Source organism: Ceratosolen solmsi, unplaced genomic scaffold, assembly GCF_000503995.2.
Source record: "Ceratosolen solmsi marchali unplaced genomic scaffold, CerSol_1.0 scaffold35, whole genome shotgun sequence".
Lineage (NCBI taxonomy): Eukaryota > Metazoa > Arthropoda > Insecta > Hymenoptera > Agaonidae > Ceratosolen > Ceratosolen solmsi.
This window is the reverse complement of record NW_011948423.1, coordinates 1,939,331-1,956,910: the sequence shown is the minus strand read 5'-3', so window position 1 is coordinate 1,956,910 and position 17,580 is coordinate 1,939,331. Positions and strand designations below refer to the sequence as shown.

General features: G+C 27.1%; 1 protein-coding gene across 2 annotated transcripts; it reads left to right on the top strand.

Annotated features, from left to right (window-relative positions):
* The first annotated feature begins 2,234 nt into the window (after positions 1 to 2,234).
* LOC105362120 (transmembrane protein 114) lies at positions 2,235 to 15,588 on the top strand. Of its 2 annotated transcripts, none has more exons than XM_011499470.1 (5): positions 2,235 to 2,490; positions 4,808 to 5,060; positions 10,203 to 10,283; positions 12,943 to 13,080; positions 15,231 to 15,588. In XM_011499470.1, the coding sequence occupies exons 1-5, from the start codon at positions 2,458 to 2,460 to the stop codon at positions 15,479 to 15,481; spliced, it is 756 nt and encodes a 251-aa protein (XP_011497772.1). In that variant the 5' UTR covers positions 2,235 to 2,457; the 3' UTR covers positions 15,482 to 15,588. The 2 variants fall into 2 exon arrangements, with proteins under 2 accessions (XP_011497772.1, XP_011497771.1); XM_011499469.1 differs by having other exon boundaries at positions 10,200 to 10,283.
* The last annotated feature ends 1,992 nt before the right edge of the window (positions 15,589 to 17,580 follow it).

Here is a 17,580-nt window from a genome sequence, read left to right as displayed (position 1 = left end):
ATTCTCGTTCAAGCTAGTAAGATGTTCTTTCATAAAACACGTAAGAAACGATTATCTTTTATTATTATTTTTTTATGTAATTTTGTCACAGAAAGTTAATGTAAATATACTGTATTTATGAGCGTTTTGAGATATTATAAATTTTTTTTACTCATTTAATTAGATTATTATTGTCATATATTTAATTTAATTTAATGAAACTCAAAATTTTGTTTACGGCATCAATTTCACATTTAATCAGTATTTTTAATAGAAAATCATTATTATAATATATCTATTGTTCTCTATAAATTTTTGAACATTACAATTTGATATTTACAATTTCATATCAAACAGTTTGAAATAATAAATGTTATTATATAACATTTATATACAAAGCATAATTTAATATATACAAAATCAACAAAAAAAAAAGTATAAACTTCCAAGTAAGTTATTTATTTTTCAAGCAACTTACATTCAGACAGTTCATAATTATTTCAAGTTAAAATTAAAAAATAGAGCCAACTATTCTTTATTTATAGTAGCTTATAAGAAAACTCGAATGAAAATCTTTCCTAAGTTATTTCGGTTATAGTATTAATGTAGAAAAACTGTAGTAGTACATAAATTAAATTTTTTTGTAAAAAAATATGTTCGTTTGATTATTATGGGGATCATGAAAAAAGTAAAATCACGGTTAAGAAAGTAACATTGCAATTTATTTCAATCAACATAGCATGTTTATTTGTAGTAAATAAATAAACATAGCATACGACTTTAAATCATCTTAATCTGCTATAAGACTATCGAAATAATTAAGATTATTATAATGAATTTGAATAAATTTCGATAATCTTGTAAATCGATATATTTCTGAATTAGTCAAATAAATCAGGTATTATATGCATAATATAAAATATCTTTTATAAATAAAACATAATTTTTTAGATAAAATAAATTAGCTTAACATTATCTAAGTATAATAAAAAAAAATTAATTAATTTTCAAATTATCACGACATTGTTGATAGGACATAGTATGAAATTCATTTAAGAGATTATTATATAGGATAAAGGAGGAAAGGGAATAAATATATTCATGATATATTTATCATTTTTATTAGTTTAGGCAAACGTTAATTTTACGAGCAACTATTTCTAGATGTTAATTTCATATTTTAGCGAATGCCGAAATAATGTTAAAAATAATTTTCTAAAAATTGTCTACTTTAATTTCACTTTGATAATGTTTCTATCACATTAAATTTCACGTACACGTTAAAACTTTTTAATATTACACACAGAATAAAATTACATTTTAAAATAGCTTCGCACGCAATATTTTTATATATAAACATTCACATATAATACGACGTGTTAATTAATACATTTGGTGTGTTTGCATTTTGCACTACGAATAAAATAATACGTAACAAAATCACAGTTAAAAAATCATTTAATTCTCTAAATAATATTGTAATTTATTTTCTAATATATACTAGGAATATTTCTGTGTACTCGAGTTTCATTTATTTTTTTTTTTTTGTATTGTCCCATCAGCCCAACTCTCTGTCCAAAATATTTTGTAAAGCAAACTTTACGGATGAATGATATATTAATTAGATTTTTATATTCTTTCGTATTATATCGAAATTTCGTATTATTCGTATTATAAGTGTGTCTATGTATTTAAAATGATTAAGGAGCACTATCACAAAATAAATTGAATAGACACTTGCGAATTTATCATGTAGTATTAATAGCACTGAAAGCATCAAAATATTTCATAATTTAATTACGAATCGTTATATACTTGTAACGATTGTGTAAGATTTTTGGTCGGATAATGACCTCACCAATATACCCAAAGCACTCAACATTTTAATGTTAATTCGAATAATTTTGAGGAACCACGAATTAAAAATAGTTGTATATAAATATTGCCGAGCGCTCGATTATTATGAAAAAGTTTGGAAAAACAAACGATGCATCTAGATTTTTGTTATATTATTTTCGTCAACCGGTCAAAAGAGAATTGGAAAAACAATTATTCGGCAGTTATGACGTTATATTACGGTTTATCGAGTCGCTAGTTAACTCAATTCATCCTTTATTCAAGCTTTCCAGCAACTGTTACGTTGGCTTCTCAAATTTCCCGCGACCAATTATTAAAAATCAAAGTGGCCGTCTCCTAATGAGATTATAAGCTCAATAGAGAAATGCATAATCCATCTCCTTTCCTATTTCAGTTGGAGCAAGTGAGACATCTTCGACGGCGCATCGAGCAAAATGAGTATGAAGCGCAAGGATCTCGTGATTTCGATGGCTGGTGGAAGGCCGTCGTGAGACTCGGACACTGCCGCCGGATCAGAAGGATTCGTCCCGATGAAAGGACGAAATCGCAAATGGGATTTGGCTTTATAGCGGCAGGTCAGCGCCACGAAGTAAAGGAGCGCTTCGTTATCAACGCCGAGCGATGCCGAATCGAATGAAAGCCATTTATACCCAAGTACGTCGGCTTCTGACTTTTTTTTAATCTCTATTTCTTACGAGCTCTCAAAATTTTTCCGCATTTTCATTTTCGTCACTAACGCGCGCTCCTTGAGTGCCGTCGTTTTACGAGTCTAAGGTTATAAAAAACAGACGAGAATACGGAATTCTTTAGTGTACTGGAAACTATTAAGTAGAATGACTTTTTTGCGTTTTTTTCTTTTCTTCCCTTCTCTTCTCTTCTCATCTCTTCTTCTTCTTTTTTTCATCGCTATTCGCATATTGGATGGTTTTAAAATAATAAAGATAAAAATAAATGTCAATGGAAAGGAAGATAATGGAAAGTTTAAATTGAATTTTTTTCCACTTTTGAATTAAAAAGCATGTAAAAGTTATTATTAAAGAAAAGTTTGTCGGCAGTAAATAAACATGTCTTTCTATAAAAATATATGAATATGTGATTGGAATGAGGAGGAAAAGCGAGGAGGTTAAGCAAATTCGTTTTAAAAATCTGGGCCAGTAAAGTTACAAAAAGTAGCCCGAGAAGATTTACATTGACGTGGCGCTCAATGTCACTCCTATTTTTCTTATTCAACTAACTTTCATTGTTTCAAGTGTGTTTATTAATGAATTGTTGGCTCTGGAAAATTCTCGGTTAAATTTTCTGAACGTGCTACTTTATCCGAACTCCCGAGTTTTTTTTTTTTGTTATCTTCTCGCTGAAGATTGACTCTCGAACCAATATTTTCGTCAATGGAAGTTACGATATTCGTCTCGGCTTGGTGCTCATATTTTTTCAATTATAAGCAATTTTCGAGGCTTTGTTCTTCTTTGTTATTTAGTCGTGTACAATGACATCCGTCGCTCTTTCTCTTTTCTTTTTTATGGAACTTTAACAGGCCGGTTATTTTAAAATTTAAATTTATACATCCAAGGAATTAGAAAGAATATTATGGATAAAGTTATCGACGACATTATTTATCTTTTCTAATTTTGGAATATGAAATATTTTATAATATACGCATTGTCTGTGTATATTTATTAATTCTTTTATATGTGTATGTAAAAATTTATCTATATATTTTATAATTTAAACAAAAATCGTTTTTGTAATTATTGAAAAGTTTGTCGAAATTAATGCTTAATCAATTAACCATTGATGATCGACCGATTACTCTTAGTAAAAATAAAAATAACCATCTGTAATAGTAAAGTTATTTTTTGTTATATAGCTTATAAAATATTAATAGTGTTTAATAATAAAATCATTGAATATGCATGACATTGACTTTCGTCAAATCTTTTAAAATAAATCTGTATAAATAGATTGCCTGATATATTTATGTAGATTGTGTTTCTATCATTATTTCTTGATTATAAATTATATAAGATGATCCATCTTGAATATGAGTGTAATTTGTTTAGAATTGTAGTTATTTTAAGAAATCGACATTAAATTTGATTTTTTTTTCTGCTCAATCGTATGGTTCGATCGAATACAGTTACATTCGAAAATTATCATCATAATTTATAATTGAATAGTTGACAATTTATTTTCAATAACTTCATATACGAATGATATATCTCAAAATTTTCTAATGTCTTTTAATCAAGAACAATAAATCTCTTAATTGTATAAGATGATCTATTATTCTCATATGCACTTACATTTATCTGAAACATATTTATATGTATTAAAGAATTTAACCGAAAAACTTTCTGATTTATTGAGATGGAAAAATAATGGGCACAGCCAATTGTAATTTGACGTTTGAAGTGGATATATAATAGAAATTTAATTTTTCTTCATTCAATGCCAACCGCTAATAACGTCTTTCAAAAGTTTTTTTTTTACGAATAATAATTTTTATGTGGTCATTCTAAAAGCGAATGAAAGAAATTATAATGCCGTGGTTACGTTTTATTTCATTGATTTTTAAATACAATGAAAGTCTGGTACTTTTCCATTTCTTCGCTACTTTATAATCTGCGCCATTCTGTCTTACAAGACCGAATAATAATTGAATTTTATAAAACAATACCCGACCTTTGCATTCTTAATTTTTCCTTACGATTCTCGCTTCTAAATATTTATCTTAGACTTTAACGACTCTACTATTCTTCGTTTCACTCTTCATCGCGCCTATTGCAATAATTTTCTCTCAATGCATTTAACACACAAGCGCACACAAGCACACACACACACACACACACACACACACGAACGTACGCACGCACGAACGCAAACACGCACGCACACATATGAATGAATATGAATGGCAGATGGCGGTGGTGGGGGGGGGGATTTACACGATATTTAACATTACTGTTCTCAGGTTGTATTCGAAAGACGGATTTTGTTATTCTGCACGATCCTCGTGGGACTTTTGGTTTGCGTGTGGGCAGTCTCAATTGCAACCGACCATTGGCTGGTGGCCTACACGTCCCCGAATGAGAAGATCGTCGTCGGGGAGTCGGGTGCCAGGAATGGGACCAGAATCTTCCTCAATGGGCACTCCGGGCTTTTCAGGACCTGCAGTTACGGCTATGTGCAGGATTATCTTAACGGTTCCGACACTATGCCTTATAGTGAGTGAACTTTTAACATTTCCTTCCGTAGGCTTAACTCTCTAATTATAAATATTCGCGATGTTATATTGGATTGCGTAGTTCAAACTACTCACGGTAACTATCATTTTTGTGCCGATTTTGAAGTTATTGCGTATGCTGTAATACTATAAATATTTACGAAATAATCTATTTACTGCTGAAGAGACAGAGTGCATTAATATTTCCATGAATCAAAGGACTATTGTACATACAGATAAAAAAGGATTTATAAATATTATAAGAGGAAATTTAATGTAATTTTGTTTAATTTTAAATTGGCATAAATTTTTAATAAGAGTTTTATTAATATATCATTAATAAATTATAATTCTTTGAATAGCAGATCGCTTGAAGTGCATAGTAGAAGACCAGTAATATCGTTAATTAAAAAAAGAATTCGAAATAAATTATATTCTTTTTTTAAAAAAGTATCATTTTCTGTTTTAATTCATTCCATTATTGTAGTGTAAAATATATTTATGTTTCAACATTAATTCCATTGAATTATGATTTTAAATAATATATTTAAATAATTTTTTTTTTTTTTTAATAAGCATAAATATTTATATAAATATAAATGTTTAAAATACAATTTTTTATTCATCATTACATATAAATGCGTTTCTCAAAAAGCTATTGTAAATTAATGTTTAAATTATTTAACGCGATTCTCTGACGTGTACCTACCTCGTAAGCACATTTCTCTATATTTAATTTTAAATAACTATAGTGTTGTGAAATTATAATGCGATAAATATTATGCGAGTAAAACGTTTTTAAAAAAAATATTTTCCCAGTTAATTAATAATCGTACGGTGTGTAATATTACCTGTGAGTCGTAAATTTTTACTATTTATTATAGAATCAATCATTCGATACGTATTCGTAATTTATTTATTATTAATATAATAATAAATAGGGGAATTTATTTCTCTGATTTTACATTGAAGCACAACGCTAATTTCTTGTCAATCGACAATAATAATAATAATAATACTAATAATAATAAAAGATTATGTTAAAATAACCATGTACATTGTTAATCCACATATATATTTTTATTTAATATTTTTAAAATAATGGTATTATAATAAAGGTCGGTTAGTAATTTATACTCGTCTCTTAATGTGTTTTATAATACTTATCACTTTCATTATATGAAAAGCAATGAATTTTATGAGATTCGGACTTATGTTCGTAATGATATAGACATAAATTTCAATATTGCGATGTTTAATTCGAATTAATAAAATACTTAATAATAGGTAAATTAATCCTATATTTAGATGATTAATATGATAAACGATCGTATATTATATTTGCTCAAATACTTTTATATAAAATTCTAAACGCTTTATGTGATGCAATAAGTATTTATGGCTTTCAAAACGTATTGGAATTTTTTCTGCTGTTATTTTCTGTTTATGCTAAAAATAAATGAGCAAAGATAGATATGTGCGGTCTGAGGTCCTCAATGATTGAGTCATAACATGCTATTAGTGGTAAGACCAACTAGGCTTAGTGAATGTTCCCTGGTCGTTTTGATAATTATGAAGGGAAGCGGTTATCGGTTCAATAGTTGAATAAACATCAGCCTACATGCTGTTAACAGCGGGGTAGTTTGCTGAAAATGGCACTTCGTCCTCAATGGGTATGTGTGTGGCAGTCGCGGGGCGGGAGGAGGAGAGCAAGTGAATGTCGACTGACGTTTTATCTGTGTGGTTTCCTGTGGTTTACATGAGAGACTTTGACAGCTCTGCTGAAACGCTATTTGCAAGATAAAGGTGAAGTGACCTTAAATGTGTCATCTTTTTCTTTCTTTGGGCGAAATCAGTTACGCACCATAGGGAAACGAGGCTGCATCAATTGGATTTCTCTTCCTGCGCGTTCTTTTTTTTCAATTGCCCCCCCCCCCCCCCCACTCTTTTCTCTCTTTTTCGTAGTTATGAGAACTTGGCGCACGTATACTCATTACTCCTACGGACTTGTAATCGTACGAACACGTACTAATAGTCATAAAAGAAGGGAAATGGAAAAATAACTATTCGTCTGGTTGATTTGTATCTGTACATGTGTTTGTCGATAACTTTGAAAAAAACTTAACTTTGCTAAAAATAATTATTCGGTGTAAAGTATTCTCTCGTATTTTATGTTACATAATATAAAAATATAACTACTGTTTTATAACTAGAATGGATTAATTTAAACAAAATTTTAAATAGCTGAAATTTAATTTAATAAATTATTTATCTTATAATTATATAAATGAATCCTTATAGAGTATATTATAATCAAATTAATAGAATATAATATGACTAAAAATCTTTTCGACACGTAATATTGTTTATTAGATTATTTTATTAATTTGAAATATTTCACCATACAATAACTAATAATATTATAATAGATTTATTATTGTTATAAAATAGTTGTAAATATATATATATATATATATATATATATATATAATTTTATAATGTACCGAATGGAATATTTACCCGATAAAATATTAAAAATTTGAAATATTTCTATATATTTTATTAACAGTTGTTGCTATTTTAAAATGAACAATATGATATAACAGTAAAGTATATCTATAGCTCGAATTTATAAATTTTCACAACTTGTGAAGTTTATGTTTAAGTAAATGAAATCAAAGAATATAAATCTGTGTTTACTATTATTGTTTATAAATAGGCTTAATATAACTATGTTAAATACTACTTGTATATTTGTATTAATAAGAGTTTTATCTACATACTTCATCATTATTACAAGCCCAAATATTTGTGGATAGTAATAAAATTAGTTTTTTAAAGAAAATTTTTTGATACTTCCTAATAAGAAAGTTTTCATATTTTAATAAATTCTTTACAGATTACCGTTAAATAAAAATCTTATTTAAATTAAAATTCTAATAATAATAAAATTAATTAGATTAAAAATATTCTATAACGTTCTACATAAATTAATATTTTTATTTGCAAAAAAAAAAAAGAAAAGTCAATATACATATAGTTAAAAACATAAAAGCGTAACAAGGATTATTGTACTTTATATTGAAATTGTTTCACTTGGAATTATTGCATATTTATTTGATAAAATTTCAGTTTCTATAAAATACCTTTATTTCATTTATATATGCAGTTTAAAGAAAATATAAAACGATTCTTTTGCCAAGAAATTAAAATTTCCATATACGATTGAACTACTTATTTAAATAAATTATGAATAGCTTATTCCAAACTTGTGAAATAAAGATTTTCGATAGTTTTTAATATATAAAAAATCGATAATGATTCCTGTAAATATTCTTCTATCCCCTAAACACTGTAATTCATGTAATTATATGTAATAAACACACGTATTGTAAATATAATTACTAATCTTGAAGACGCTATTTTAAAATTAATTATAAATCTATTTACGGTACGAGATTATTAATTTTTTGATCGACGAACAAAAGAATTTAATCGGTAGAAAAATATTACAAATGCCCGAATTGCCATTCGGACAATACGAAAAGCATATTTATCACTCATTGCGTACTTCGCAGTGGAGCGAGTCGGGTGGGAGTGGGAGTGGGAGAAGGCTTGTTATTTTCCACACGGTATTTGGATTCAGCGAATACCCAAACGTAATGATACATTGATGAGGCCGTAAATTTTCGTACGCCCCCGCGATTTCGTATGCTCGACGAAGTGTGCGATCGGCTTATAATGTGAGGCAGTTTACGACTGACGGGGTCCTCTATATTATTACATGTTTTGTCTCGGCGAAATTCGACTAGCTTTTATAGCTGCGCCTTAGAGCCATTTTTGCATGAGTATGTGGCTTCGCGAAGATGACGAAGGAGATTTCTTTTTACGCGGTATTATGAGCGATATCGCCTTATAAAAGTCGTTCGCGCTTTTTGACACATCTATGGGAGATATATGCGGTATACTTATTTATAAAGGGAAGTTAGAAATTGTACGCATAAATTATTTGCGAATGGTAGATTATTTTTACTATAATGAAACACTGCAAAGCTAATATTTTGAACCGCGTGACATTTAGTTGTTAATCATATTTTGGGATTATTTAATTCAACAGTATTAACTTAATAAACAAGTGGATTGATTTGATGAGCATGAATTTGAATTCGTTTGATGAATATAAATCTGGATTCTTAATTAATAAATATATTTTTATGTATCAATTTACAAGCATTTAAAAAATGTTATTTAATTTTAAAGCCAACATGATGTCCTATGTAGATTACTCCAACTGTTATTTGAAATTATATTGCTTTTTAAAATGATGCTTCGTTAATTTCTCTCATGTATCTAACGTTATTTCAACCATGCTAATTAAAACTTTAAATATTTATCGAATACTTCTGTAAGTACATATTTTTAATATACATGCGTGTGCGTGCGTGCGTGTGTGTGTGTGCATGCACGTATGTATATGTGTACGAAAATGCTCACATATATGATGCCTTTTAATTAAATTAGTTGACTCTGAACTTTCGAATAACAATAAATTTTATAATTGTGAACTTGATAAGATATCCCTTATATAATTTATTTATGGAAATGTAATAACAAAATACTATAAGAGAAAATATATTTACGCTATTACCATCAAACGTCAAAATAAAAATTAAATTGAAGTAATTTAATCAATTCTTTTTTTTTTTTTTTTTTGGTATTATTTCTATTTATGACTCGAAAATGTGGATTCAAAGTTATGCATTTATCTATTAAATAATTTAATTTTGTATACATTATTAGCATAAAAAATATAAACTCGAACAGTCAAATATAGCTGACGTTTTTTACAATAATAATTTTAACTCGTGTATATGTAATATGCGGTAATTATAATATCGTAGAATATGTAAAAGTTTATGAGGAAATTAATTTTAATTTATAAAAATTTGTATTCATTGAAATAGAGATTGTTCCATCGTTATTAGAAAACAGTAATATTTATATTTCCATTATAATTATGTTTTTACTTTAAGTATTATAATATAATATTCATAAGCATAAGATTAATATTAAGATTTTTTTTTTTTTTTGATTTTACTGAAAAATGAAACTCATTCTTTTGAATTCAATTTTTTTTTAGAAGAGTGCGTTCAGAATGAAATGTTTCCGATTGAGATGAAATCGAAACGAGAACGACGACCTGACGCGGATAAGACACTTATAAGTAAGTACACAGATACAATAAAACTTTATCGATAGTCTATCCTCGTATTTACGAAACTATTATTTCGTTCAATGATTTTACACGTGCAATATCTACAAGTCGCTTAATGTTTTCTGTAAATCGAGTAGAATGTTATGATTAAAAGAAACACGCTTTTAAAATAACTATGCAAAAATTGAAATCTTTTAACATATTATTATTAATTTTAATTTGGTTTTTTCGTAAAATACATATTTGTGTCTCCGTTTGATGATAAAAGAACTTATTAAGTAAAATAAAATTACTTTATACGATAGGGCTTATATTACTTTGTGAAACACACGTACTCAGTTTAATAATTAGTAGGCTAATTAATTTTTCGTGCATACATTGTATTACATGTAATTAATGATGATTAATGTATATTTATAAATATTTGAAAACTGTATTTATTAGGACTGTATTTTACAGGGGAAAAAAATTATCATTAAATTGTTCTGGGAATAAGAGACTAGTGGTATTGCTTTGTTGTTAATTAGCGTGATGCCTCGATTTATATTTATTTATCATTATCTAAATGCAGTTTCAATTCTCCATAAGTAGTATTCGTTATTATATGATTCTTCGTTTCTATTTAATTAAAATATTGATGCTTTAATAAAAAAAATTTATCACTGAATTTTAAATTACTAATTACTTCCATATAACGTAATTATAATAATAATTAAACTATAATATTAAATATTAAACAAAAGTCATGAAGAAGGCCTTTTTCATGACGAACACGATCCTTTTTTTTCTATATTCAAGTTAAATGATATTAACTAAAATATGAATTACTCGGCAAATAAAATATACGAGCATATGTTTTACGAAGTACTCGAGTAGTTGACAAGGCAAAATAACGTCAAAATTCCATCATGCAATTTATTTGAGATGAGACGCCGCTCGGTCGGCAGTAAGTATGCGAATAATTTATTTCCACATACTTTTGTGCCCTCTTTTTGCTTTCGATCTTTAAAGCTTCGCAAACGTGTCATAAGAGGATGCGCATGAATTTCAGCGTTCATAAAAATCCAAACTACGAATCAGTTGGAATGTATAATGCGCCTCGCGACTCATTCACAAACTACTGAAAAGTCGTAAAGCGTAGAAAAGGGAAATGGTCATAAATACGCGTGAAGCGGTCCAGAAATAAAAACCGAATGCTCTGTTTTCACCTCATTTGGCGCGATAAGTACGTTCGACGCCCATCACAGTTATACACGGTTCAAGAATTTTTATCAGATCGGCCGATTGAGGATGAGACGATGGGGTGGAGGAGCGCCGCGCCTCTTGTTTCACTTCCGATAGAACGTAAACGTCGTTAGGTGAGCGCTTTCTAATCAATTTTCCTTTTGCGTCTTTGGCTTTTTATAGCTTTTTTGAAGAGGGGCAAAGCACGAGCGAGTTCTTCTTTATGCTTCATTCGAGATAATTTGTTGAGCGATTGATCGAAGTGGAACGCGCGCCTGTGTAAGCGAGGATTATAATTACAGGGTAGCTTCGGCAATTTTGTTTATCGCTTACGAACAACGTTGGAAATGAACATATTTCACGGTAATTGAATTGAGTAAAAACTATTTTATAAGAAAATAGAGCTGACAAAGTATTGATTGTTATCGAATTTTCAAGGACTTTCGTCGCAGAGAAATAATGCCTTTCTATTTGTAATAAAAAGGAGAATTCCTCTTAACTTGTTGTTTGATTTAATTACTTAATAATTAGGTAATCCTAATGGAACAATTCAACTTTTTTAAGCTAATTAAAATATTTTAAATATTTTATGATGTATTTAAAATAATTAACTTCCGTTATTTTATAATTATGCGAATGAATGCAAATCAAAAACGAATTTTCTCATAATCTATATTCACTAGTTCATGCAAATTAAATTTCTGCATCCTTATAATATTATATTATAATAATAAACGTGAATATAAATTATAGGAAATAATCGAGATAAATTTTTTCATGTATAAAAATTAATGTAATAGTAATTTTATATTGTTATAAATGTAGGAAATGCATTGTTCGACTTTTACATATAAGAACTTAAGCAATGATTACTTCAGTAATATATTCGCAAAAGGTGAATATAATAGTATTATTAGATAAAATTAATAATTGTATTAGATAATGAGTATGTGTAAAAGCTTTCCCTATGAGAGAATATTCGTTAAATTAAAGAAATAGTCGTTAGGCGAGAATCGGGGGCCTGAAGGTAATTCATATTTATTTCCTTATTTTCTTATCCATCGTTTAATTATTAATTATTCATTATAATGGCCAATTTTGTTCAAACATGTAAATAAACTTAACGTGAAATGCATAAATTAACGTCAAACTTATGGTAAATTATTTTAGAATAAAATTATATTAGAAATGATGCTTCTAAATCATTGTAATATTATGTGTAAATTGAATTCAATACTTAATTAATAAAATAGGATATTTAAATGTTGCTATTTAGTAATAAGGAAAAAATAAATTACTATTGTTGTTATTCTAGTGTCAGATTATGAAATCTAATAAATGATTACTGAATCGCGTACAAAGCGTATAACTTTATATTACTTTAATAAAAATTTACGTTCAAAATTATTAAAAAATTTCAAAAATAATTAATTTTTTTTTTCAGACTATTCAAGAACAGATGTATCATTCGCTATTATAAGCACGTTCGTTATGATGATGGGTTTTGGATTTTCGATTTATACTTTTCGAAATCCACGATACATGTTTAAGAGATTAGCCGGAGGCATTCATTTTATTACATGTAAGTCGATCATATTTATTATAAATGTTTATTTGGAAATCATTAAATATATAATAAAAATATTTCAACAATATGTATATACATCATTTTGCATGGACACTTATAATAATCATATGAAAGAATAATTATTTTAATATTTAATAATTTAAACGCATCATATTTATTTATAATACTATTGGATTATAAACTTATTGGCATTACAAATGGAGACTGTTGTAATCTCCAATTTTTATTTGATATAAATGAATTTCATATTTTCATATAAAAATTTTTATACATAATTTTTATTTTAAAATATGCTGAATGTCACTGACGATTTTTAAATACATTTTTTCTTAAATGGATCAAAGAATTATATGTCCACAAGAATTTATGTCTTTGAACACAAAATATGAAAAATGTTTTTACATTATTATTGTATTAATTACATTATTTTCGAGCAAAAATTTTACTCCTGAAATTATATTATTTCAAGCAATTATAAATGAAGTTTGAAAATATTATTTTTGAAATTTCTATAACGACGATATTACAATCAATCGATAATATTTATAATTTTTTATTACCTTATTATATTATTATTAATTATTAATTATTAAATAATGTAATTATTTTAATATAATTATTTAACGTTATAATGTGTTATCATATAATATAATATATAATATTGAATTTACAATGTCTTAAGCTTAGTATGTTGTTAAAATTTTTAATTTAATAATTCAGCGAATGTAATTTATACTAAGGCAATTGTTACAAAATAAAAGTTTTACAAAAATGGATCAGTAAAGTTTATAGAAGATTAAAGTTAATAGATGCACATAGCAAAATTCTAAGTGGCTTTAACAAGAATCACTCTTATCTTGCCAGACCCCTGCATAAGGAGTTTTTTAATTCGATATAATAAATCGATATTATTTTTGTATTAATTGATAGTTAAAGTATACAAAAATTGAAAATCTAATTTAAAGTATTTTTTTCACTGAGGAGATTAAAGAACAGAGAATCACGTAAAAGAACTTTACAACAGATAAAATCTTAAAGTACTCTATTGGTTTGTAACCGTATTTTCAATTTTATTCTTTCCGGTATTAAAACTCATTTAAGATTAATTACAAAAATTGATAAATTAGTATCATTTTTAATGCATAAATAAAGAGATGAATTTTAAAATAAAACTTTAATTGCTTTGTAAATGCTTTTGAATTTTGGTTTCGGTAGAATATTTTTATAAAGTTATGCTTTCCACTAAATATCTATTATTCATTCAGGACAAAAATATATGTAAATTGAAAATGTTTGCATTATCATTTTGTATTTTGTATTAAAATTAGAAGCTCCGAGGGTCTGGTAAATATTGAAAACTCTAGTATTTAATTTTGAAAAAGTCTCGGTCAAAACTTTCAGTTACTCTCGACTACTTTAAATCTTCCTCTTCTTAATCCATATATCAGAAAATAATTTTAATTGGGGTTTCAAACTTTCAAAAGTTATTATTCAATATTTTTTAACATCGACTCACACGCATTAGAAAATAATAATAAATGAACTTTTAACTTATTAAATGACGTACTAGCTGATACTGAATATATAGGAAAAGAATGAAAATATAGATGAAAATTAAATTATATCATAATAATTGTAATAATATTCAATACATGGAATAACAGAGATATTTTAGGAATTAATTAGGAATGAATTATAATCATGAGGTAACCAATGATAAAACGAATATTCATTAATTAGTCGACACTACTACGAATGTAGTCAAGTAAGTGAGGATATGTTAGTTTTTTTATTTACATTTTATTAATGTATTAGAGCATTTTCACAATTACCAATCACTAATTTTTATACATAAAATTGGAAACGATAATATTTTGCAAAAGTCATTTCGTGTTACAATACAACATGTGTTCCTCGTAAAATTAAAATAAAACTTCTAAAAAAAATATGAACGTTAAATTTTGATTACATTAAGTAAATTGTCTAAAAGTAGCTTCCCATCATTAAAAAAAAAAAAATTGCCATTTTATATTTGATGAAATAAAATTGATTATAATGTGAAGGAAGAAAATGGGAGAAAAGAAGAAAATAATAAAAAAAAAATAGAAACTGATATTGAGAGATGGTGAACTTGCTTGTTCCAGGTGCATGTGTAATGGTAGTAATACAGGTGCTCTTATCATCGAGGGACTACGGAAGTAAGCGCGACAACTGGATTTTTCCGAAGTCTGTGGAAATCTTTGCTGGATACTCCTTAATTCTCGCCTGGTTCGTATTTCTCGGCAATTTGCTCTCGGGCTGCGCATTCATGCTGTTCTCGAGGAAACGAAAACGTGACCGGGCACCCAATGACGAGCTTGCTATGGCCGATGAACCGACGATTATCGGTCGTTGAGAGACCTATTCCTTTTCACTTATTCGAGCAAGCCATTCATTTGTCAAAGCTGAGAAAATTCCTCCTGTATTCAGATGTTAAAGCAAGAGAGATTAAAATTTCTCCACGGGAAATATGGATGGAATAATAATATTAATAATAATAATAATATCATCAATGGAGTGTTATAAGAATTTATCGAGGGCAAAATACATAATTTTAATTTGCAGGTGGCAATATTTTAAATGTTAAACTAATCGATTCGTTTAAATATGCTTAGCATTTTAATAGAATTGTTTGTCAAAAGGGAATTAGAATAATGTGACTGTTAAACAGTCATTTAGTTTGGGTTCGGTAGTAAGCGTTTGCTTGTAGAGTTAGACGGATGTTTATCTGTTAAGTACAAATTGTATGTTTAAAACGAATTGAAATTCACGCGGTAATACTTTCAGATAAATTATATTCTTCGTTTGTGTATTTACGAAGAAGATTCGATTTATTACACGAGTAATAAAATATTATTAATTAATCAATAATAAAAAATTGATGATAAAAAAAAGGAACGTTATATACGTTAATTTAGATTCATTAATGAGAAAAAAGAAAAAAGAAAGGTTTTTAAGTACTTGTTAAATTGGAATATAAATTGCCACGTTAAAATAACTAATCCCACACTCTCGATCATAATATAGAATATATGACAAGCATTTCAATAATCGCTACTTTAACTCAGGCTGCTTGTATCTTCAAGTGCGAAATCTTTCTCTCTCTCTCTTAAAAAAAAAAAAAAAAATTACTTCGACTTCTAAATTCGTTAAATGTAAATGACATTTTGTATCTAAGGGATAAAAGTAAATTGCATCGCGACGCCAGGGACAATTTATATCAACTAAAAACAAAAAAATAAACAATATAATAAAAAACAAAATAGTTGAAAATAGCGCCTGTAAAATTGCGTTTTAAATGACCGGTGTAAAGGGAAACCCCATTGAGTTTTATTAGCATCATAACTCTTCGTTTATAATCTGTTTATAGTTTTGAACAAACACTTATGTGGCAATGAAAGTAATTTTTTTTTCAATATTTACCTGTTATTACAAGAAATCCTTCGTATAAACATATATTTATTTCAATAGTAGTAAAAATGTTTTATGACTTTTCGTTCAAGGAGCAATTACATTATAAAACATAAGATAATGTTTTAAAGCAATAATTGATTATTATATGTTTTGCAGATTAAATTGTAAATGTATATGATGTAAAAATTATAAATATTGTAAATTAAAGTATTCAAGTTAATAAGAAATAAGAAGGGACTCAGTTAATATTTACATCGTAGCACTGTAATGTAATAATGGAACATTTCGATACATTTATATGTTTCATCATCAATGTTTATCTTCTTTATTTTAATGGTTTGATTAATTCTAAATAATATAATAAGTTTGTAAAAAACCTTCATTATTTATATTAACATTTAAGTCTTACGTTTAAATATCTTACTTGCGAGGAAATCAGTAGATTTGTAAATCACTAAAACTTACTAATGTCACTGAAGAGAATGTAAGAGTAAGAAATTGTAAATTACGCGTGACACACAACTTTTTGTAATGATATCGGTGCATCTCAACATTATTCACAATCACTATTTTCAATTATGAAGAAAGTACAGAATATTGTTCTTTATTATTAAACTACGAATTGTAACTTTAGATATCATATCTATATAAACAATAAGAAAATAATTTCAATCATAACGAAAAAACAAAAATATATTTTAAGATATAATTTTTAATAGTTTGTTTTTGTCGATTTACGGTGATATAATTTTTTTGCTTCGATCTGTCAATAACGAGAGACAATTCGTGTGTACATTTATACCTGATATATTATTTATAACATAAACAATATATAAAATTTTTATGTCTGTGTTTGTCTTTCTTTTTTTTTTTTTTGTCTTTACAAATTATGATTACGAGCTATTTCTAATATATATATATATATATATAATTTTATAATATCAACATATTCTCTATCGTTATACAGCACATCATTGAAATGTAGTTTTAGCACAAAGATAGAAGCACGTGAGTAATTGAAGTTGCATCTTTACTTTTATG

Excerpts from the sequence above, each read along its gene's own strand:
- LOC105362120 (XM_011499469.1), top strand. The coding sequence starts at position 2,458 with ATGCCGAATCGAATGAAAGCCATTTATACCCAA. Across the intron at positions 5,061-10,199 it reads TTCCGACACTATGCCTTATA|AAGAGTGCGTTCAGAATGAA; the intron begins GTGAGTGAACTT and ends ATTTTTTTTTAG. Across the intron at positions 10,284-12,942 it reads CGCGGATAAGACACTTATAA|ACTATTCAAGAACAGATGTA; the intron begins GTAAGTACACAG and ends TTTTTTTTTCAG.